The 25,501-nt window shown below is 40.5% G+C and overlaps 1 protein-coding gene across 2 annotated transcripts in view; it reads left to right on the forward strand.

The window, feature by feature from the left end:
• RCAN1 (regulator of calcineurin 1) overlaps positions 1 to 20,339 on the forward strand; it is a 35,830-nt gene extending 15,491 nt beyond the window's left edge. Inside the window, exons 1-4 of one of the 2 annotated variants that reach the window (XM_063126660.1) lie at positions 9,699 to 9,981; positions 12,491 to 12,664; positions 16,549 to 16,708; positions 18,184 to 20,339. In XM_063126660.1, the coding sequence (XP_062982730.1) occupies positions 9,895 to 9,981; positions 12,491 to 12,664; positions 16,549 to 16,708; positions 18,184 to 18,356 (594 nt within the window). In that variant the 5' untranslated portion in view covers positions 9,699 to 9,894 and the 3' untranslated portion in view covers positions 18,357 to 20,339. Of the gene's footprint in view, positions 1 to 9,698; positions 9,982 to 12,490; positions 12,665 to 16,548; positions 16,709 to 18,183 lie in introns of those variants that run through there. The other variant, XM_063126659.1, reaches the window with a different exon arrangement.
• Positions 20,340 to 25,501: the final 5,162 nt, after the last annotated feature.

The raw sequence follows: 25,501 nt of genomic DNA on the forward strand, positions 1-25,501 counted from the left end.
AAACAGCATATGCAAAACATTCCCTCGCCGCCGCCGCCCCCCCCTCCAGTCTCCCAGGAGGCACCCTGCCACTCCCAGCTTACCTTCTTTTTTCTGTGTGGCTGTGCACACTTCAAAACAAAGTGCTGGGCTGAAGCTGACCGCCGTGTTATTTTCTAACAATGCCTCTCTGAGACCCATGTGGGACCCCAGAGACATCCTTGGAAATAAAAATGGTGCAAGAGAACGGTGCTCCACATTCAGCATGCCAGGTTCCCGGCTAAAACATTTTTATTTTATTTTTTAAAAAAAGGCAAGAAGGTGTCTTCAGGCACATTGGTGCCCATGGGCACCTCGCTGCCCCCCCCCAGCGGTTTCCTATCCCCTCTTGGATCCTGCATAAGCTAACCTACCAGCTTAAGCTGGTGAACACATGTTGTAGTTTTCAGCACCTTATCCCTTCCCCAGCATCAATGCATTTCCAGAAACAATGAGAATAATTCAGTGTTCTCATTTACTGCAAGGTGTCCATGCAAGATTAGACAAGATTACCCATTCAAATGCTATGAAAGTGGGAGTTACAAAGTGGTGATTACAGTAGCTGCTGTCCTAACTCCTATCAGGTGGTGAACTATTGTTAGTTCCAGACAGTTCTGTGCTGATTTTTTCTCCCTGATTTTTGGGCTACTGTGTTTGAAAAAGTATTGGTTAAGAGGAAGAGTACATAACTTAAGGATTTCTAATGGAAAAACTTCACAGTATGAGCAGACCTTTAGGGTATGTGTAACTGTACAACCCTTAGTATTTAAAATAAATGACCTTAATTCACTGGTTAAAGTGGAATTTTTCTGTTTGTAACAGAATCCTTAATTATCCAAAACACCTTTGTCTTTTCAGAGGACTTTTGGTAAAGCTTCCTGTTCAGAAATGTTCTGAACATAAAAGGAATTTTTGGTATGCAGTTTAAATGTTTTGCCTCTGCCACACCTACATATTCCAGGAAGAGCTAAAACAGGGCCTTCACCATGTCAGCTCTTTGCTCAACATGCTGGTCAGGAACAGTTGTGTGGGTATGGTTTCTGCCTGTAGCCCTAGTTCTCATTGAGATAGTAAAAGTATGCCTAAGTTGTATCATTTTAGATTCAGCTGCGGCCTCACACGATCAAACAGCTCATCCCTAAAAATAAAAATCCATGAGGAAAGTTATCATGAAGAAAGTTACCATGTCAGGGAGAAGTTTTGTAGAGTAGTCTACTCACAACTACCTTTTTATATGTAAGGCAGCCTTTCCCAACTGTGTGTCCTCCAAATGTTTTGGACTACATCTCCCAGCATTCCTGACCATTGGCTATACTGGTTGAGGTTAATGGAAACCAAAGTCCAAAATGTTTGGAAGACACCAGTTTGAGGAAGATTGGTGTAAGCATACCCACCCATTTGGAGAAGCAATTGTGTGAGCCCAGTTTTGCAGCTGAAACAGTACAGCCCAGACCTGGGTTTATTACCTCAGTGAAAATTAGGACTACTTCTGCCAACATCACCCTACTAATTTGGGCAGCAAAATCTTCCTATTCATGACTGACCAAGTTTAGAAGAGAACTGATGCCAAAGTGTAATAGTGTGGCCTTTGCTGTAATATTTATTTCATTTCCCCCTGTGTCTTATCCCTCAGTTTTATTTCCATATTTCTAACTGGCTTAATCCTGACAATGGCCATTAGTCCTGATGGCTATAGGCTTCCTCCAGTATCACAGGTAGTATGCCTATGTACACCAGTTGCTGGAAAACATGGGTGGGAGGGTGCTGTTGCACTCATGTCCTGCTTTTGGATTTCTTGTTGATAGCTGGTTGTCCACTGTGGACAGAATGCTAGACTAGATGAATCCTTGGTCTGATCCAGCATAGCTTTATTTATTTATTTATTTATTTATTACATTTTTATACCGCCCAATAGCCGAAGCTCTCTGGGCGGTTCACAAAAATTCTGGGCGGTTCACAAAAATAGCTTTTCTTATATTAAGTTCTTATTCCCACTAAACTGGTCAAAGGGGGCAGACATCTGGCCTCAGAAGGTAATGGATTGGCCATGTATTTTGAATTGCATTGAATTTTGTTTATTTAGAACATATTTATGATACATGATGTCCTTCATTTTCAATACTCTCTCAGGCCAGTTTACAATACTGATTTTAAAACAAACAAACATCAAATACACAAAGTACAAAAACAGTGTGAGCTACATAATGAAGACTGATTATGCTTAAAAGTATATAAGACTGACTATGCATAAAAGTATGTAAACAGCCTGGAAGAATAGGAAAGTTTTTGCCTGATGCTTGCAATCTAAGATGCTTCTTTGAGGACAAGTTTCGTTACTGGGATGCCACCGCTGAGAAACTCCTTGGTCACTGCCCACCTTATCTGTGACCAGGGGGGGGGATGGGGACGAGGGGGCTCTTAGTAAAAAGAAACTTGCCCAGTACCCTGTAGAAAGAAGGAATTTGCCTCTAGGCAAATAAACACAGAAATATTTGTAAATTGGAGAAGGTGGGGTGGGGAGTTCTCTCAGGCTATTTATGTCCCTCCAACGTCTTGGGGCTAAACTAGATGTGACAGTGATCTGGTTCACATGACATGATGGCTTAATTTACCCACGGGTGCTGGTTTGCCATGGCTTGTTGTGTTGTTCAATCGCAGGAGGCAGGGATTCAAACAACCCTCAATAACCAATAGCTTGTTTTAGGGATATTTGAGGGTTGTCTGATCCTCAAATAATCCCTGCTTCTTGGTTTGCACAATACAATAAACCTGGCACGATGCAACTGCTTCCATGGGTGAATTAAGCACGGTGGATTGCCTTGACATGCAAATGGTCCCAGTAATCACACCACCATGGTAGTGTGTGTTTGCATGTGGATTTAAACCTTGGAATGGCATATTTGGAAAGGCATGCTTATAATTGCTCTGGGATAGACTTTGCTGTTGCATATTTGCAAGGCTGTTTTAACCCTCATCCCTTAGTCATTGAACCAGTATCTTCATTGCCCAAGGCTAGTTTAGAGATTAGTTGTAGCATTTAACCCAGATTTTCAAGGATTGATCTGATCTATTTCACGGGGCTCCATGTTAATCATATTCCCCACAGCTTTTTCCAGAACTGATATTTCAGCATAAGATGCAATAAAAGGTCAAACCGTTTGTTTTTTTCCTGGTTCTCTAACCAGTGGGGAGAATGCCTCATTCTCTTCTTTTAATACAATTATGCAGCAATAAATTAATCATACAAGTTGTATAATATGTACTTTGTATATCTTGGGGAAAGCTTAAATCCTTCTTCTTTGTCACACTTTAGAAATATCAAGAAGTATTTGTTCAATAAAATTTTACAGATCTGTCCACTAGATACCATCACAGCTCAATTAAAAAGAAATACAGCTATTTGCATGCTGCTGAAGCTTTTGCTGATCTAGAATTCATAAGTATTTCAAATTCATCCCCGTGATTTCCCTGAGCCCCAGACGCCAAAGTTTCCCAGTTTCCCTTTTTGAGTTCAGACTTCTCCACTGAAGACAGTACCACAGAACTCCCGCTTTTGTTTCTCCTCCTAGCTAGGGATGCTGTTCCATTAAATGGCAGGGATCCTCTGAGGTAGCTTTTCAGTGATGAGGGAGTGAAACGTATGTAATCCTCTGGAGAAGGCACAAATTCACAAGAACTTGCCCTAAGCACCACCACGACTAACTGGCTGTTGTGTTCTGGGGAGATTGTAGTGCAGTATGTGTGTCTGTGCCTTCTAGCAGAGGTGAAGAAGGAAGGCTCCTGTTTTTATTGCACAGGCATGCAGTGTGTGTATGTGAGTGTGTGTTGTCTTCATCTTCTCTTTAATAGTGTAGAGCTCTTCAGGACTTAACCCTGGGGTCTCTTGCAATACCAGGGCTCAGTCCCAGAATATGTGAACAAAGGTACCACCAAACACATGCAGAGTTTTCTTCCCTTGCTACTGTATAAGTTATCTATCCTCCTCACACACTTACTTACAGGGCATAATGGTGTGATGTTCACACAGGCCCAAGCCCCAGAGCCTCTCTTTGAAAATTAAACATAACCCACCACCAGCACCTTTGCTAACATAGTTTACAGAGAGTGCACTCCTCCAATTAAATCCACTCCTAGTCCCCCAACCCACGCTGTCCATCTTAGCTCTTTACCAAAATCAATTTTTCCAAATTTTCTGCCTCTTCTTCCCTAGCTCTTTGTTCTGATCCAAGCCCACAGCCTCTCTTATTTCCAGCTGCAGCTGCTGAGTTCTTTCCAAAGTAAGGGCAGATTTATGAGAAAGGGCATTAGCTGTTAGAGAGGAACTTGGTTGCCTCCCTTGTTCTTCCTTAATGACTGAAGTGGGAGGGAGTTTTATCTTTGTGCCAAACAGGGCAACAGCTCTATACAACTGGCCTAGTTTTAAATATTCATCCGGCATACATCTAATTTGCTTCCTCTTCCTCCAGTTAGCTAACTAGAAGTCTGCCTTTGAATCGGGATTAGTAATTCTAAAGCAGCCTTCCCCAACCTGGTGCCCTCCAGATGTTTTGGACGTCAACTTGGACTTGTAGTCCAAAACGTCTGGGAGGCACCAGGTTGGGGAAGGCTGTTGTAAAGATCCTTTTCCCAGCTTGTTGAGTAGATAAGATTCACACTGTGTTCAGACAATACAATAGTTATTGGTGGGTTAATAGTCAACTCCAGGGTTGATTATCATGGGGTCACTCTCCACACGACATGCTTATAATCAACCGTGGAGTGGATTAACCTCAGCGTTGAGTTGACTATTAGTCAACTGTGTGTGTGTGTGTTTGATTGACACATCCCCTGTCCTCTCTCCATCCCAGTCCTCCCGCTGGTATCCCATCAGCCATTGCAAGTTCTCCCAGCTGGACTAGAGTGGCAGCCGCCACTTTGGTCGCTCTTGCCGGATGACTCTGTAGGCAGCCGAAATAGTCAATTCAACGGGGCGAAATAGACCACAGACCCCAACAGACAACATGCTAACCAATGGTTGGGCGACTAGTTGACTTTGCAGAGCATTGTTTTTCTCCGTTGGTTATTTTGGAAAAATAGTCAACTGTGGGGTGGTTTTTGCCCGACAGACAACACAACAACTGACAGTTGACTATTCCACAAACTGTTGACTGTTTAAACTACTATTGGTTTAAACCACTATTTATCACGAAGATAAATATCAAGGCAGCATGTAGAAGGACAGTTTTAAAAGTCAGCTCTAAAACACAATGAGGAGTAAAAGAAGTAGCAAGCTAAATATTTAAAAATGTTACAAAGCCTGAGAGAATAGAATGGAATTTGCCTGGTGACAGAAATAAAGTCAGCACCAGGCAAACCTCCCTAGGGAAGGCACTCCACGATTTGGGGGACAGAGAGAAACAACAGCTGCTCACCAAATCTCACTACGGGGGGGGGGGGGCAGTTGGCGCTGGGCCTTAGTAAGGGTGATGATCTCAATGGATGGGCAAAAATATTTATTTATTTATTTATTTATTACATTTCTATACCGCCCAATAGCCGGAGCTCTCTGGGCGGTTCACAAAAATTAAAACCATTCATAATATAAAACAACAGTATAAAACCATAATATAAAATACAACAAAAAAGCTCAACCAGATAAAAACAGCAGCAATGCAAAATTACAAATTTAAAAACTTGGGAGAAGAGGCAGACCTTCCTCCAGCTGTAGCAATTTCCCTCTTCAACACCCACATCCAGTATTCTCCAAAGTACAGAAGAAGAAAATGCACAAGCAAGCAGTCTATGCACAGGGAAAGCCCCGCGATGGCTGCGGATCTGCGCTGCTTCAGTTAGGAGACTCAGGCACAGCTTTGCATCTACTGTGGGGCTTTCCCACGAAGCTGCGGATTGAAAAAGTCAGGCATTTACTTTTTCAACCGGAACGACGTCCGTACGGCTCTTCCACCATCTGACATCACTCTGGGGCCCATCTGAGGGCGGTGCCTGATGGAAAGTGACCGGCAATTGATCGCCTTCCACCAGGAAGAGGGGGGGCGGCTCCAGTACCTGGCCACCCAGAAACCCCATGCTTCCCCCTTGGTGTCGGGATTACCCAGCGCCACCCCAGGAAAGGAAAACTGCAGGGTTTTGGAGGGAGGCCAGTCCAACCCAGCGCCTTGAAAACAGCCCCAGTAAAATATTGTCACTGGGGCCAAGCAGTGTTCACAATGCAATGAATGAGTTTTCAAGTTACACAGAACTCTTCCTCAGGCTGGATATTGGGCTGGAGGGGGCGATGAAATTGAAAAGTTGCCTTGGCCAAAGAATGTAGTATGTGTTTCAGTGTTAAAATTGTAACAGTTCTGTGCAGACTGTATATACTTCAACCTTTACCTATAGTAGTGAGAGATTCCCATTTAATAACACTTCTTGTTCTTGTAATTAGTGTACTTAATCAAATGCACATTGAGATTGTGATCAGCTTTTCATAAAGAAGAGCTTGAGTAACAAGAACAGGAATGGAAAATGTTCTCTGAAAAACATGGATTAGCATGTGATGAGAGTGTTTGTTTGGGTTGAAATGCAAACTCTGAGGCTAAATGACAGAAGTGAAGGAGGACAAAGGTAAATTATAAAAATGTGTTTTTACTGCTTGTAAGATAAAGGCTCCTCCATAACCTCATTTTAGTACTTAGTCATTTTGCAATACTTCAGATTTGCAGAAGTTGGTAAGGTATGTTGGGGGGGGGTGATTTCAGAGGGCACTTTAAAAAAAAAGAAATGTAGTTCAAGTTTCTACTTTGTCCTAGCATTCAAATAAGATGTGTAAGTGTATTGATCTAAAGTTTGCCTCAAGAGTCAACAAGGAGACATGTTTTCCAACAGGCACACATGGGAGTGGATGCATTTAGAATTGCCAAGGAGCCTCTTGAATGTTTTCTTACCTCTACTGATCCTGGAAAAGGTATTTACAAGATTGAGGTGGAAGAGACTCAGGTCATGTTAATCATCCCATACTGACCCAGCAGAATGTGCTTTCCCAAGCTGCTAAGGGATGAGAATTGTTGCCCCCTTTGAGGCTACAGGTGGCTGTAGATACTCTGCAACAAGGCTCTTTGGTCCATTCCAGTCCATGAATTTAGAGTAGGAGCATTTAGTGACTGAGTGCAAGGACCTTGGGTATTTGGATTCGGTGATGGCTCCACTTGCACCACTGGGTTGTCAGTCCATTGTTGCTCCTCAAAGGAGTAGCCAAACTAAAGTTTGCCACATCAGGGACTTGCAGTGAGATAGGCTGGATGAGGGCAGCCACCTTCCTCAACCTAGGGCTCTCCACATGTTTTGGAGTTCAGCTCCCTTGAGCTCCAGCCAGCATGGCAAAAGCATCAGGAGGGCACCAGGTTGGGAAGGCTGGTCTGAAGAGACCAGTGATAGCTTTGGCTGGATTCATCTCCTGTGACCAATTAGAGTGGAACTCCACACAGTCTCATTTACTATGTTTTTTAATAGGCGAGCACTCCCAGATTGTCTGCAAGTTTCTTCCTGAATTTTGAATGGAAGGCTTTTAATCTGGCCTTCATTAGAGAGAGTACAGTGTCATTCTGTTTTCTGTACATATAAAAGTAGCCAGTCTTTCAGTAATTATTGTGGCTAGGAGGGTCGGTTTGGGTGTCAAGATAGCAATATGCTAGCAGCATAATTTAGTCTTAATCATTCTACCTGTTCATTTAAACAGCCCTATTCAGGTGTTATGAATGTGAATAGGCAAAACATACGTGGAGTGGGAGCACACTAGCCCCACCCCCTCCTTGCACATTTCCATCACCCTCTTCTCATGGAGGGCAACCTGTGGAGGCACTCCGTGCTGATTTTGAATACTGATTTCCCAATGTTTGGAATCATGTGGCGATGCTCCATGGATGCAGGAAGCTCTCCTCTTCAGAAGGTCACCCTCCAAGAGCAGAGGGTAACAGAAATGGAGGAGGAGGAGGAGGAGGAAGGGGCCAGCACACGTGCTCTCCTCATGTATTTAGCTTGCTCAGACTGATAACGCCAGAATGGGTCTAAATTCCTCATAGGAATGTCAATGTTAACATTCTTATTTGCACTAATTGATATAGATACTGAAAATGGTTGTACAAGCCTGAGCCATGTAAAGATCAATAGAATTTAAATGCAGAGTTAAGTAATTAAGAGCTCCAGATGAGCATTTTATTTCACGCTCGTTACTGGGCTCTCATGGATTTTCGTGGGTCCCTTTCACGACGTCATCTGCCTCCCACACACCTCCTACCCCTTCTAGCCTTCTTCTTGCAACAAAAAAACACCCCAGTAAGTCCGACTTACTTTTAAAGACGGAAGTTGCCGCTATCTCCTGCTGTGTGCAGGAGAAGCAGCGGGACAAAAATGGGCCACGTGCAAGTTGTTTACTTCCTCCTTCAAAAGCAGAAGTAAGGAGGGATAAACGCGCAGGCGGAGAAGTGACAGTAAGCAAATGTGATTTTTCCCTGTGTGATGATGTCCTAAATTTAGCTGAATTCCAGAGACTTAAGTTTACCTTTTTTTTCTGCATTGGGAAGGACCTGGGATCCCATTCTTAAGTCAGAATGTGGTATATATGTATAATAAATACAGAGCACTGAAATTGCACTTAAACTTGTGTGTTTATTTTGAAGTTTGCTTTCTGGAAGAAGTGCAGGGGGGTACTACCAAAGTTAAAAGGGAAAGGGTTTCAAAAATATATTTCCGCTGTTAAAACAAGACTGTACTGACTCCAAGATTAGACTCAGACCCTGTTTTGGCACTTTGGAAAACAGACCAATTCAGCTCGCATTGATTTGGAGGCCACCGGCTTCAACTCAGGAACCAAACCTGAGTTGAGATTCAGAAATCCAAGGTTTCATGCCTCTCCTTGACTACCATGGGGAATCAAAAACTGGCAATTGTTTTATTTTCCCTTTTTCAGAATTGGATTATATTTGCAGACATAGTGGCCGTGTAGGAGGGGATTATGCCTGCCAAATGTCAGGAAAATAGTGCAGGGTTTTGTTTTGTTTTTGTACTACACACACACACACACACACACACACACACACACACACACATATATATATATATATATATATATATATATATATATATATATATATATATGGGAACTGCCAAATCAGATGCATATCTCTAGTTTGGACCATATTATGTGAAACAAGGACACTTCAAATTAGATTTTCTCCAACTGATTAAAAAAAAGAAAGTTGACTTTTAGAAAAACATGTTTAAGGCTGCAATCCTATGCAGTTTGGGGAGTAAGTCCCATTAAGACCAGTGGGACATACTTTTGAGTAAACATGGAAAGGATTGGGCTCCACAGTGATTTTATTCTTCGTTTTCCAAAGTCTTGAAATGTTTTCTGCCGGCTAATTACTGTTTATTGCACTAAACTTTGATCCTCAAACAGTAACTTTTTCCATCTTAAAGTGGGTTGTCCCATTCAAGTGAAGAGCCTGTTGTCTGAGTGCTAAATGGAATTACTACCAATGGAAACTATGCTGCAAGAGGAGTTGATAAAGCAGCTGCCTGTGCAAACCTCAGCTGTTTTTTCCATCCTCCCAAGCAAACTTAATTAGCATAGGGAAACTGACTAATGTTCCTACGTCACCTCTTTCCAGTTGAAGCTTACATTTTGTCCCTGACTGCCTGAAAGCATGCAGCAGGACTTTGTTCGGGAATTTGCTGTCGCATACAGGATGCTCTGAAAACTTTTTTTTGTTGTCCTTGTTGAGGGGCTGGACTTAGTCCTCTTTATAAGCTCTCAATGCAGGACAAAACTGCTTCTTAAAAAAAGTATCTTTCTTGGTCTTGTGCTGAATGCTTAGCATTCTTTAAAGGAAGCACAAGATGCATTTTAGGAACTTCGATTACATTTTTGGCTCCTTAATTGCTTGTGTTGCAGACAACAAGGTTTTCAGTCAACCTGAAGTTAGGGTAAGGCTTGTGAGGGGTGTGTTATTTTAGTAAGGGTAATATCTTTTAAATGCTGGGAAATGTGATTGTGTTTAAAAGACTAGATAGAGTAGGTCTTGAAGCCAAATAGATCCTGCAATGTCAAAATAAATCCAGACTGTAGAGGTTGATGTGTTTCTGTATGCTTTATCAATTCTTAGAATGTTACCGGGTCGTAACATCATCAGTATCATCTTTTAAAAATATTTTGTGTTGATTGGAAACTTTAAACGTTTACCTTGGATATGGAGAAGTTTCTGATAGTATTGGCGATGCAACATAGGTAGCTTTCAATGGCTAAGTAACTGGGATAGATGATGGAATAAGGACTATGGCTTATTGTCAGTTTTGTGCAGGGCATGGAAGACTTACACTGAAATCCTATACATGTCTGATAAGACGCAAGCTCCATTGAGTTCAGTCAGATTTAGTCCCATGTATGTGTGTAGGATTGCAGACTAAGGATAATAGTACAGATTTCCTTAGCATCTTCAAAGGAATCATAACCTCCCAAACTCTGGCAGGGATGAGTGTGTATCTGGTTACATAAAAATAAATAATGACTTCCATTTAAAATAGAAAGTATTCAGAATATTCCAGATTAGTGTTTTCTGAATTTAGTATTACTTCAGTACTAATTTCTGTTCTTGCTTCTTTTTCAAATGTTGAAAAAGGTTGAAAAGCAAATCGTACTTGCTTTTGATTTAGTTTTAAGTTTTACTATTTAATCCTGCACGTTGGTGAGAGTAGGGTAGGGAAGTGCTGTGGGAGGGAGTTTGCAAAGGGTGGGAAATCAACAGTTGCAACTCTGAATAGTAATCATTCCTCACACCCATTTCTACGTTCCTTCAGTTGGGAAAGAATCAAGGTGGGTGGTGGCTCATTGTAATTTGTTTCAAATTCTCTGTGCCTGATTTTTTTTTAAAAAAATACCAAAATTAAAAAAACTTAGCAATAAAAAAGAGGTGGGTATAGAATAAGGAAACATAGCCTCACTTCTTTATAACATAGAAAGTTCCGGTTTTGGCTGGCAACTTTGCTCTCAGTACTTTGTTTATAGATAATTTCCACGTGTTTATACTTGTTTAAATAATGTTTAATTATATCTTCTGTGATAAATGTATTATTCATTGAATACCTCAGCTGTGACAATCAAAGATTAAAAACGAGTTGAGTTTTCAGTGATCCCTTCCACGTTTCATCAGTTCAGCTGATGAATGAAACTGCGCCCAGAATTACTGTTAATGTCTTGAGCAATAGGAAACACAAAAAAAGAAGGTCCAACTTGAGTGAATTAAGAACTGTTGTCTCCTCCTGAAGCTCCACTACTGTTTTCACCATTGTAAATTTAAAATGGCAGCTGCCTGTGTAAATAATGTAAAAATAAATTTGGGTTGGACCATTGCCTGTGTATTCCAGTAGCCCATACACTAAACATGGGGCATCTGAGTATAAGGTTGTCAGCTGCTGGCAGATTTACCACGTATGAAGTAATTGACTACCCCACAGACCAATAAAGCTATGTTATTTCAGCCCAGGAACTGTTGGGTTGATTGAAACTTCGTTTTTTTCTAATGCGAACTTCCAATCTTTCTATTGAGGCAAACCATTTAGAACATATTAATTGGTGCTGCTTCGCATCATACTAAGTTGCCTTTTTACATGATGTAGTGCTACCTTGTTGCTTATGCCAATTTGCTTTGTTACCTGAATTCTACCCTTTGGTTACAGTTATTTTCAAAATAGCATTACTAAATGGAATTTAATCTTCTGAAGTAATTTTTTTTGGTTTTTTGGTTTTTTAAATGTGCTATCCGTGTACCTGGTGCTTTACCAAGGTCAGGATTAATAGATCCCTACTCCAAGCAGCTTATAATCTAAGACATTTTAATTTATTGGTCCTTTTCTTATGGCTTTAGTCTAGTTATGGAATAAAACCATGCAGCCCCTGCATATTATGGCAAAAATAATTAGATAAAAAATAGCATTTGCTTCTTCCCACCTATCCTAAATTTGATTAGGAATTTTCACCAAATGCTTCGGTGATGGCTTTGGTTAAAAAATAAATAAATCCCGTTACTGTCACTCTAACACTAGCCCCCATCCTATCGCAACAGCATAGACTGTTCAAGATTAAATTTGTACAGAATTTTACTAAAGGGGAGCCATCCTTACCATGGAGAGGAAGGGAGCATGTTTACCCTTGAGTTCAGCGTGCATGGTTCCTTGCAAGGGAGGTGTGGCAGGAGCAGAAAAGATCATGATATCTGTAGTCAAGTGCACTTGTGTTTTGGTTTGCGTCTTGTGCATGGGTTGTTTGGGTAGAGTTGTTTGTGTGTGTGAGAGAGTGGCGGGGAGGGGGGGAATGGATTAAAATACCTGTTTGTTACTATAATTATAGGTCTATAGGCCACTGAAGGCAAGAGTTATATTTTGTCATGTTTAATGGTTTCCACCATTTGATTATTATTTTTTCATGTTTGTGTTTCAGACCCGATTTGAAGCTCTCTTTAAAAAATATGACAAAGATGTTACCTTTCAGTATTTTAAGAGTTTTAAAAGAATAAGGATAAACTTCAGCAACCCTTTGTCAGCAGCTGACGTTAAAATCCGGTTACATAAGACAGAATTTCTTGGAAAGGAATTGAAACTGTATTTTGCTCAGGTAAGACAGAGAAACCTACTTAGCAAAAGTTCAAATGCTTTATTATATGTTTTATTTCCCATCCTTCCTCTTGGTGAGGCATTTTGGCTACCCAACAATCCCATGAGTTTGGTTAAGCTGAGTAATGGTGATAAGACCATAAGAAGAGCCCTGCTGGATCAGACCAAAGACCCATCTAGTCCAGCACTCCGTTCACACAGTGGCAAAGCAGCTGCCAGTGGGAAACATACAAGTAACACCTTCCTCATGTTTCCCAGCAACCAGTATGTACAGACACTACTCTTGTTACTGGAAGTAACATATAGCCGTCGTTGATAGGCTTATACCCCATGAATTTGTCTTATCAGCTTCACAGCTGAATGGACATTTGAACCTGGGTTACCACTATCCAAACCCAAAGCTGCAATGACTTACAAAGGATTGGATCCAGATTTGGTGGTTGTTGTTATTATTATTATTATTATTATTATTATTATTATTATTTATATAGCACCATCAATGTACATGGTGCTGTACAGAGTAAAACAGTAAATCGCAAGACCTTGCCGCATAGGCTTACACTCTAATACTTTAGAGTAGACCCCATTGACTTGTATTTTACATACCTACTATGCAGTCACTTGAATTGTAAGATCTATTTCTAGAATCTGTAGGGTGAAATCACTTGGTCTAGTTCCCCAAAACACGAAGTATAAAACCTCTAGCGATATTAACAGAATCTAGTATAAGTAGCATATGAGCCTCGTGTGGCGCAGAGCGGTAAAGCAGCAGTTTCTGCAGCTGAAACTTCCCACGGCCTGAGTTCAATCCCAGCGGAAGCTGGTTTCAGGCAACCGGATCGGGTTGACTCAGTCTTCCATCTGCCCAAGGTGGGTACCCAGTTAGCTGGGGGAAAGGTAATCACGGCCGGGGAAGGCAACAGCAAACCACCCTGCTATAAGGCCTGCCAAGAAAACGTCAGCGAACGCTGGAATCCCTCCAAGAGTCAGCAATGACTCAGAGCTTGCATGAGAGGTTCCTTTCCTTTCCTAGTATAAGTAGAGTTTTATGGCCACCACTTCACAGCAGAGCTGTGCGGAGGTCTGGCATTTGCTCCACTACTTCAGTAAAGCTGAAACAGTATTCCTGAAATAAGGCCCAATCATTAAGGATTGCTTGACTGATACTGTGTGCTCTCAGGAGATGAAATGTGAAGAATTACCATATTTCAGCTCTGACCTTCCAAATAATTTGTATTCAAGTAAGAAATCCTTTTTAGTTTCTGCCTTTTATGATTTGACAATGCACCATCAACGTTTCCCAATGAGATTTCTAAAGAAAATCACAAGAATTGACCTCAATTTTATCTGAGTGTCTGGTTCTCTTCCCCCACCCCACTCCAACATGTTAAGCAGGGATCTGAATACCGAAAGCATTTATTTTATTGATTTAATATATTTCTGTATAAGACCTTGGTGAATAAAATGGTCTGTCATAGTGCCAAAAAGATCCTAAAGAAGGTGCTAGGCAAGCTCTGAGGAGTCAAGGGCAGTTATTCTAAAGATAAGGCGCCAGCACCAGTGTACTTTTTTCCTTCAGTTTAAAACCCCGAAAAGGAGATCCTATAACCTCATTAGACATCGCTGAACTGCTTCTTAAAATCTGTGTACGTCGATGTGAGACAAATCAGAGTACTCCATGAGTTCTGAAATCGTGACTTCTTCTTTTTAAAATGCATGTAATCTGTAACTAGAGCAGGATTGCACAGCCTTCCCCAACCTGGTGCCCTCCAGATGATTTGCACTATCGCCCCAAGAATCCCTCCCCATTGGCCATGCTGGCTTGGGCTCATGGGATTGTAGACCAAAACATCTGGAGAACACCAGATTGGGGAAGACTGTGCTGGCAAGTATTTTGAAAGAAGAAAACCAGATCTATTCATGTGCAAGCCTGTCATAAACAGATGTGCTACTATGTCTGTTTTGTACTTTGTGCTCAAGTTCAAAATCTCTCATTAGAAGCAGCCATGATTCTACTCTTGAATTGCTCTGTTTAGGACGGTCCTGTCAATATGTCCACAAAAGATACTAGACTATGCTGGCCCTCTTCCATGGCCAGCATGGAGCTGCAGGGTACAAGCCTATTAATAGTTTAGTAAATAAATAAAAGTCTTTTAGCAGGCAGGTTGACAGAGGAGGGATAGATTGCTCTGTCCTTCCTCTGCCAGCCTGCTGTATTTGCATGCTGGCCGTGGAGAAAGAGGCTTCCCTTCCATTGCAGCCAGCAGGGAAACCAAACAGGCTGGTAGAAAAGGGGCAGAGCAGTGTCTTCCTCCTCGGCCAGCCAACCCACTTGCCTGCGTGGAATTCCTTGCCACCCATGGCAACCAGGCAAGTTGCTAAATGCAAGGCTGAGTTAGAAAATATTTTCTAAGATGTCTGTGAGGAAGAGCTCTTGCTCAGTGGCACAGTTCTTGCTATGCATGCGGAAGATCCCAGGCTCAATCCCCAGGTAGATCTGGAAAACACTCCTAAAGAATCACTGCCACTCACTGTAGACAGTACTGAGCTAGATGGCCAGTATTCTGACTTCAAGGACCCAGGCTGCATGAACAAACAACCCATAGTTAACCTACCAGGGATTATTTGTGAGCATGCTGCCTCCCACTTGCCCGCTTCCACTTTCCTAAGCAGTCCAGGAGCCTGTTCCTGGATGGGTGTTGTGATGTATGAACCCGCCACTCTGGATTATTTAGAGTTAAACCACCCAGAGTTTTAACCCATGATTGGTTGTTGGGTTAAAGTTCTGGGTCATTTAACCACAAACAACCTAGAGTGTTGGGTTCTCATGACACAACAACAACCCAGAATGGGACATTCTTGAGTTGCAAAGTGGGAGCAAGTGGGATGTAGCACGCTTGCTTGGTCCAGCATGGCCATGATTAACCTATAGTTAGCCATTACGTGCGAACCAGGTTCATATAAGGATCTATTCCTTGGTCTACGGGTATTTGGCTGCCACAAGGTGGGATGAACCAGAGCTTAAATCACTTTTAAATAAAATTAGGGAAAGTTAAGGAGTGCAAATCTATCAGTGGATATTAACCACAATAGCTGAAAAGAATCTCATTTGATCTTATTCTTAATCTTTTTATTTATTAGAATATTCCATCATTGGGAGAAATATATCTTTCCTTTTTTACTCCTTCCCTAACCCCAGCTCTTTCTGGAGGGTCAGGAGGGAACGTGCATGCCAAGGGAATTGCCAGAAATTAGGGAATTTGTGCAAGATCCCTCTGCCTGATTACAGGCAGATCCTCCCTCCCACAGAAGTCCAGTAACACATATTTCACAATGTTCTGTAGGGACACATACACACACATACATCCTTCTAGAGAGGCTGTTCAGGTGGCCACAGGAAGAAGAGGGAATCAATTACACAAGCTGCCTTCCACTTACACCACATTGGATTTCAGCCATTACTGGTGCTTCCAGACAAAGTTTTTATTGTGCCATCCCCCTGCCTCATTCACAGAATTTTAGCGGGGGGAGGGGGGGCAGACATTGTCATTCTCCTGTTGTAAGTTGCTCATGTTTTTCCACTGTTGTTTCCATCTTTTTCATTACTACAGATAATCTGTTAAGGAGAAAACGACAAAAAGGCTGCACAACCCCTTCTAATTAGTAGGAGCCCTCTGTCTGGAAGCACCTTATGATTAAATCATTCCCGGTTTCATTAATGTTTTGTCACTGTTGACAGCACTCAGTTCTGTCTTTTCTTGAGTACTATTCTGTACTGCCCCTATGAGTGCTGCTGCGGTATTACATGCATGCCATCTTCACATCCGTATGTGTGTGTGTTTAAAAATCAAAGCAACATGCATATTTTGCTTTTTATCTCTCCAGTCTTTGCATATTGGAAGCCCACACTTAGCACCACCAGCTCCAGAAAAACAATTCCTGATCTCGCCTCCATCTTCTCCTCCAGTTGGTTGGTCACAAGCAGATGATGCTAAACCTGCAATTAATTATGATCTTTTATATGCAATCTCCAAACTAGGACCAGGTAGGAAGCTTCTGTGCCTGAACTCTTAATAGCTCGGGTTCATTTTCTTTTGACAATTGATTTGCTAAGGTAGTTTTGGTGGTGGTATGTGTGTTTGTGTATGTGGAATTGCCTGAATGGAAAGAACGTGTTTTATCCTGTTAAAGGTATTAAATAGCTTACCAATGTCAGATGTTTGTTGTCATTAGCACTTCTTTGTGAATGGCCAATGTACTGAATTTATATTTAAGTTTTAATGTAATTATCACAGTTTCTATGTTGCATTTAATTTCCATCAGACCTCACTGCTTACATTTTTCTCTGCACCCATGCGTGTTTGTACACACAAGCTTTTGCCATAATAAATCTGTTAGTCTCCAAGTCTTTCTTTTCATGCACAATAACACAAATAAGACCCTAATTGTATGAAAATAAGGATGCAGTCGGCCTACAACTTATAATGAAATAAGACACAATTAAAATGCATGAGTATAGCTGAAACAATTCAAACACACATGAATTATGTACAGTGCCTGTTGAAACAATACAGTATAATTGGAAGGAACAGACAACATCCATAATTCAACATATCAATAACCATTTAATTTGACAAGAGATAAAATAATGCTTCATTTCAAAAACCACTTTATCAAGAACATCAAAAAGTTTTCTGCAATCACCAGAAGGCAGCTGAGTACTGGGATCAATTCTTAAACACATTAAAGGATACTTCCAAGTCTCCAGTGTGCCTTTGAAACATTACTTGAGATCCCAAAGCAGTGACATGGAAAAGATTCCTCCATTATATTCAAGAAACTAAGGATTTCTTAATGTGTCCTAGATAAAAAAAAAATACATAACTCACAGATCCCATTCCAACTTGGAATAACTCAAAAGGGAAACCATTACAGCCCTCCTCAGAAATGTTAAATATGCAAGCCCCGCCCTTCTTCTCTCCATCTACTGAATCATTCTCTCCTCTGTCGTGGGGGCTTTCCTCACAGTCCAGAAGGCTGGTAGGTAAATGATTGCAGCCTTAAACAACAGTCTCTACCAAAGACTTTTCTCTTTGCCCAGGCATATGGCGGCACATCCTAATTACCCACATGTTTAGTTTTTAATCGGTTTTTAATGCTTTATGTGTGTATGTACTGTGTTTTAGAGTTTTAAATTTTGTATACTTGTTTTTACCTCAATTTTAGAATTTCTGTAAACCGCCCAGAGAGCCCTGGCTATGGGAGCGGTATATAAGTGTAATAAATAAATAAATAAATAATAAACCTGAAGCCACACTTAACAAACCAAAAGGTCTGGACTGAAAGGTCTTCAATCAGCTCATTTCTGAAAGAAGCTTATATACTAACAAGAACCAGATACTTTCAAATTGAGGCTATTTTAAAAGCATACATATTTGTGTATGGAAAAATGTACAGACATTATTATAATATGTATAATTGTCTGATCTCTTCTGCTTTTTTTAAAAAAAAATGTTTTAGGAGACCGGTATGAACTTCATGCTGCAACTGAAACTACTCCCAGTGTTGTTGTCCATGTGTGTGAAAATGATGACGAACACGAGGCATTAGAAGAGGAAGAAGCCGCCAAGAAACCAAAACCAAAAATTATTCAAACCAGGAGGCCAGACTATACTCCCACTTATCGAAGCTGAACTACATAGAGCTTTCATGCGTTCCAAACTGGCATGCTCAAGGGAGACATTGATGAAATGACAGGTCACACATTTGATGACATTACGGATGGAAGCAGAAATTCAAACAGAAAGATACTTTATGAAAGGGAATGTCTTCATTTGTTTGTCTTTCAATGCTGCACGTTCACTCATGAGACAGATCGCAACATGAAGTTCCTGAATGGTTGTCTTGGAAAATAATCAGATGTGGTGGCATTGGGGCAAATATATGTTTGTGCTTAGGAATATTTCCAGATACTATAGATTTCTGTTACAAAGCAGCTGGGGATGCTTCCCCTGTTTATGTATATGCCCTATGATAAATTTATCTCATTCATAGGTTAGTTTATGTGGCTGCAATTCTAAAACACACTCATTAGTGAATACATCCTATTGGAATCAGCAGGGAAAACAAGTGGGTGTGTTAGGACTGTAGCTTGTAAATGGCATATGGTGATAAAGAGAGAGTTTTAAAGATTAAGTAAGACATTGTTAATAATTTTTCATATTAGATTTTCTGCATGCATGTAGAATTTCAAAAGTAAGCTTGTTTAACGTTGTCTGTACTTTCTGATTTGTCATTGTTGAGAAAAATGATCTCAGATACTGATTTCTCAGCTTTCTTTCTGAATTATGATTGTATTGGATTTCACTTTTCAGTGGGAACACTTTTTTAGTAAAACACTTTTAAGTTTGGTGCAATATCCCTTTTTAATGTTAACTGCCAATGTATCGCTTGTCTAGAAAATCTATAAAATACTTGTGCAGATTTTAAGTGGGTGGGTGATTTAAAATTATTCTAAATGAAATTATTTATATTGGTTTAAACCATATTGACTTCTTTACCGATCAGAAGTGCAGGAAACCTGCAGACTAATATTGTTACAGTTCACAAATAGTGACAGAATATAAGCTGTATTTTCTTAGCCACAAATGTGTATATTTATAACTGTTGCTATTAAATGTTGTTAATGGTGCTTGAGCACAGCTAGTGTGTAAACAAATGTGAAATGTGGCATTTGAGAAGGATGGAGTGCCTTTTTCTCATGAATTCTGGAGAGGAGGGATGATTGTTGCACTAGCTGAAAGCTTATTCGGGGGGTTTTAATTGGCAGTGAATATTTGATAGAGCTGTATTCTGCTTAAGCATCATCAACCAAGATATAATTCCCAGTATTTGATGCAAAACCACAATGCATTTTTTCCAGTGCTTTGCTGTAGGAACAGCATTCTGTTAGCTACTGCTAAAAGGCTAGTAGCAAATGGTGTAAACCTTAAGCACTCCTTAAGTTTTACAACCATAACTTAAGCACATAGTGATGTCCCACTTCAAGTATTTCTAGGAATTTCTTTTTAGAATGGATTCTTGAAATGAAATTAAGAGGCTTTTAAAAATAAACACTCTTCACAATTTGTGATGACTAAGAAATGGTGTTCTCTTTTTTATGGTGGTAAGGGATTTCATGCTGCTTGCACATTTTTTAAAAAATAAAAAGCCTGATATTTTCTTATGTATGTCAGTAAGGCTCTGTTTTAGGAGAACATGTTCTGTCAGTTACAGAGACAGAAATTCAGTGAGAGGGTTTCTACTACAAAGTCTACCATCCTTTTTGGAACAGATGTAGCCAATGTGGTAAAAATAGCTATATAAAGTCAGCAGTACTGAATGTACTATATTTGTAATATTCCTGCTTTTCCCAAGATGTGCTAAAAGCTATGAAGCCAATGCAATACAAAGATAAATGAAACAGCAGTATGTATTCTGTTTTCTTTCAAAGGGCAGTAAAAGCTTAATAGAAAACTCTTATTTGTACCAAATAAACATCAGCAACTATACATATAGTCCTTACATAGGGGCTGCCCTCTGTACTTGTTCCTGTGTTAATTTTGAAAACACAAATGCAGGATATCATAATGCAGGTCTTGATTGTATTAAAGCTTTTCCTCCTGCACGGAATCAATTACTTCTGTACTGTCCATGTTTAAAAATCCAATTTACAAAACGGTTCAGCTGGAGGACAATTTATTACCTAGTTAGAACATTTCTATCCTGCTACACATCTCAATAGATTCTGGAGTGAACAATAAAAGATAAAAGGAATAAAACACAATATTCCAAAAACAGAATAACAATAAAAAAATCTGTCTGGTCAGTTAGGGGAAGCTTGTTGAAATAAAAATGTCTTGAGCAGGTGAATATCAGCAGATGCTGGAAACAAAACCACATTGGTGCCTGCCTGACATCCAGAGGCAGGAAATTCCACAGTGAGGGAGTTGCCACACTGAAGGCTGTACTCCAGTTGCATGCAGACCCACCAGGAGAGCCTCTGATGACCTCAGTGACTGGCAGGTTGGTAAGGGAGAAGGCGCTCTCTTTCAAGTCTCCTGGTACCAAGTTATTCAGGGCTTTATACACTAGTAGCAAAACCCTAAACCTGGCCCAGTAGCAAATAGCCAGTGCAGTTCCCTTAGCAAATGAGTATCATGCTAAAAGGGAGCTGCTTCTGACAGCAGCTGAGCTAATGCTGCATTTTGCACTGGCTGCAGCTTCTCAACCAGCCCACATACAGTGTGTTGGCAGTAATCCAGTCTTGAACTTAGTAGCGCCTATACCACTGTAGCCAAGCTATCCCTGTCCAGGAGAGGTGATATGGTGCGTACTAGTTGAAGTTGGTAAAAGGCAGTCCAGGCTGCCAGGCGCAAGCCTCCAGCGACTACATACCTGATCTTTCAAGGGGATGCAACCCCATCCAGAACAAGCAATAAGTGTATCTCCTGGAAGTTCTTAGCTCAGGTGGGCCTGTGGAACCCATAGCTCAATTGCTAAGGGACAGAGGAATAGTTACCCAATGTTAGTCTAAAATTGACTCTCAACACCCATGGAGCCAATGGAGGAAGATATCATGAACAATTGTATCAAAAGCTGATGAGAGATCTTGAGAACTAAGAGGATTGTACTCCCCCTGAGCCATGCTAAAAGTTATCCCTCCAGCTGATTCGGTCCCTTAACCAGGTTGAAACCCAGATTGGAATAGCTCTAGATAATATCTTCCAAAAGTGCCTGCAGTTGCTCTGCCGTTACCCTTTCAAGTACTTTTCATAAGAAGGGGCATTCACAACTGGGCAGTAGCTGTCATATACCATTGGGTCAAGAGAGGGTTTCATCAGCAGTGGTTGCCCTACTGCCTCCTTAAGGGCAGCAGGAACCCACCCCTTCATTTATCACTCCTTGGATCCACCCAGTCATACCTCCTTGGCTAGCTTTTATTAGCCAGAAAGGCCAAGGATAAAGTATTGCATTTACAAAAGTGTCACGGAAGTCAATAGGAGTTAATGTACAAATAAGTTGCAATTCCATGGATGCCAAAGATTTAAAATGCCTATTCACGGGGAATTTCAATATTAGTCCTACTGAACTGAAGTCAGCTTAAACTTAATATTTCGTCATGTATTAAGTACAGAATATAAGCAAGACAAGCATAATATGCTACTTATAAAATGGAAATAAACCCGAAGACATATTTGATACTACACTGCTCACAAGTAGCAAGGCAACATTTGTTATTATTTATTTGATTTGTACCCGGCCTTTCTACCAAGAAAAATGCCACTTAAGGTGGTTGCGTTTGCAACGAGAGGAGTGGCATAATTGCTTTAGCCATGGGCCCATTTATCCCGTGTCACCACCTGATCCAGGGGATATAGGGTTCACAGCTGAAAGAAGGCAAAGCTGTGTGGTTTGTTGTAGCCTTGCTAATTCTTGATAGCCCAATATGGACTGAGCCAACAGCTGAGCTGCTATGGTGCAGTCATGATCTAAGTATCTACTGCCACCATGCGCGTAGCAAGGCTTTCTGAAGACTGTATGATTGGGGACGGAGGGGGGAAGCCTCTCTTTAATGTGCATGTGTACAGCTGTTCTGAAAAATGCTCTAGTGACACCTTGGAGAAAACAGCGTCCAATTGGATTCTAGTTTGCTTCAACAGAAGCAAGAAAACAAACAAGTTTTCCAGTGTTATGTCAAGCTGAATAACAATAACAACAACAAATTTATTTCTTACCCGCCTCTCCATTTTGATCAAGGTGGGGAACAACAATAAATGGAAAAATACATAAAACTGAATTAAAATAATATACATTGTTAAAACATCCTAAAAATCATCCTAAAAACGTTGCAAAACCGTCTTAAAATTCCACTGGATAGGCCTGCCGGAAGAGATCAGTCTTTAACTTTCTTGAATGCATGAAACAAATGGACATTCAGGGGCATGGTGAACTTTCGACGACAGAAATATTGCACAATTGTAGTCCGCCTGAGAATTAATAGTTGAATAAAAATGTAGTTGATGTGGGAGGAAACTTGGAACCCCCAAAATTGCCAATCATAGTTTAAGAGTGTCATCAGACAGGTGGATTTCCGTGTTTCCCTACTGTCCCTACTCTTACTGCTGTGCCACAAAGGACGCACAAACATCCGTAAAACGCTTGTCTGATGACGCTGTAAGCCTTCTGTAATTTCTATATTGGTTTTAATATATCGATTTAACATGAGTAGATAATTTATGAGGGCATTTAAAAATACTTTGTTTTTAGAACGATATTTAATATCAAATTGATTACATTTAAATGAGATATGAATCGGTCACAACTCACAGAATGTGTTAAATTTAGCTGAATATCAGAAGCCTTTTAGTCATGCAAAATTTCAAAAACCTGTCATTAAATTTATCAGTTCACAAGTAAAATATTTGCAATTTTTGAAGCCAGGTCCTTTCATTAAACTGAAATGCTCCTGCCCATTTTGGTTTTCTGTTCAGTTCACTTCCATGTTCATTTAATTTACTCTGATGAAAACATTATGGAGAAAGTCCATGATCCTTTCCTCGAAAAATATACTCAGTGTGAGTATGTGCTTTCCCAGATATTTTGGTTGGTTGCCTTTTTAAAAAAAAAATAACAGTTGAGCAAAAGTTCCAGCAGTCACAAAAATAACCATATAAAATGCCAGCATGCATCAAAATTCATCTTACCTATTTTTTAAAAAATTGCCCCTATGTAAGAAGTAGAAAACCTGCTTAACTTTAAGATATTAAATGTTTTGTATGTTGCTCAGTTGTTATTGGCATGTGTGCATAGAAAACCCAAACATCTTATAAATTCTGCAAATATGTGTGCTTCCTGTTGTGTTTGTTAAATCCTCAAACTTTTTAAAAAAAAACTGAGGGGGGGGGGGACTCCTAGATCTTTAGCTTACGGAAGCTTCTACTTAAAAATTATCTGTGTTTACTATAATCTGAATATTTGTAAATTCAAATAGCATGGATATTAATAGAAATGTTTTCCTTGTCCTGCAGGGGGTGCTAAATATCCAACAATATAGTATTCGTTGCTATATAAACTAGTGGCTCTATCCTGCTCAGAATCTTTAAATGACAATACTAAGAAACCTGACAAAGAGCGGCTTGTATTCCCTTTATAGGAAAATAAAATAGCAGTAGAAAAAGTACAAATCAAATGTCTATGTAGCCTTGCTTTTATGGAAACACACAAATGATTTCCCCCCTCTCTTGTAGCTCCCCACATATTGCCTCAATTGTTATGACTGATGTAATATGTTGGGAACTCCAAGGGGGGATGCTTCAGAAGGTTCCAGTCCATGACATTTTGCCCTAGGAAACCTATAACTGATGCAACACATGGCAACTTCTAACATGGGGGCAGCAGAGGCTGCCCCCGAAGATATTAGGGTGTGCCTGGGCCACTGGGCACACCCTGTGCGCACGCCTATGGTTGTGTGTTAAAGCTTTCAGAAGATTGTTTTACTATTCTTGGCTCATCCCAAGGAACTGGATCATTGTGCCAGGTTTAGATGATGCCCTCTGGGTTGTCAATAGATGACCTAGAGTCATGAGACCTAAGACAGCTTTGCCTGTGCACATAGCATGGCAGTGGCCCCTGCTTTGGGGGTACATGTGTTGCTACTCAAAATGTATAGGTAAAGTGCCTGTTTCTAGAATAAGACCATCAATAAACAGTCCACTCATCTTTTATTTATTTATTTTCAATATTTATACATTTATTTATATATGGTCCCTTTCTTACTGGGGGTGGGAAGTTAGCTGTTGTCCCAGAAACTGTTTGCCAGCAATAAAAATAGTTGACTATTTAGACTTGTTCAGTGGAAATATTGACCAATTAATTAAATCTGAAAGAAAAATGGGGGAAAGTAATGAATTAATTGGTTGCAGCTCATAAGAGCTGGTAACACGAATCCTATGCCTTATTTTCCACCGAGCATTCCATTTCAGCAACCTCTCCCCTCTTTTCATGAGAGCAAGAGCCAATCTACACTTTTCAACTCACATGTTGACCCACTAAAAAAACAAAAACGTATAGATGGCGGGTGCCTGTACAGCTGCTTAGCACATAGAATCTCTCCCATATTGCATGGCAAGTCTCCATACCAGCCAGCAGGGACATCTGGTGCCAATGTGGAAATTTTCTACATCAGCCAGAAGAAGGCATGACAGTGTCATGTACTGCAGTGGCAGTACAGAGAAGATATTGGAGTAAGTCTGTTTCAAGTGACCCCTGCATGATAAAGGTGTAATGTTTAAAAGTTATTTGCACAGAAGTTATTGTTAATGTATTGATACCATATCCTTGGCAGTTTGGGAGCACAGATAAATTTAATAAGATTTAACAATTTTCTAAAGCTTGCAGTGGGTATGTGGGACTCACTCACAGTCACAAGACAGTGTTCAGCAACATCCATGTGCCATATGTAACAAACGTATTGGTTCTGGAGGTAAAAGTGTGAAGGGATAGAACTGGGATCTCAGCTATGTACCCATACTCCTGTATTATTTTTCTCTAGGCCTTCCCAGAATGCCTTTATCTAACAGAAAGCAGGCAGAGGCAAGTTAAACATGATCTCCTTTTGAAGGAGAAATGGAGAATATACTCCTGTACATACTATGTCATGTCTGAATGGGACAGAAAGAAGCTGTTATTTTCTAAATTACCCAACTTTTTGTCTGGAACATGGTGAGGACGGCGCATGGCTGTCTGTCGCCACTCTCTGGGATCGCGTCAGAGGTATGGCTGGGCAGATTGCGACCCC

Source organism: Elgaria multicarinata, chromosome 5 (assembly GCF_023053635.1).
Source record: "Elgaria multicarinata webbii isolate HBS135686 ecotype San Diego chromosome 5, rElgMul1.1.pri, whole genome shotgun sequence".
NCBI classification, from domain to species: domain Eukaryota; kingdom Metazoa; phylum Chordata; class Lepidosauria; order Squamata; family Anguidae; genus Elgaria; species Elgaria multicarinata.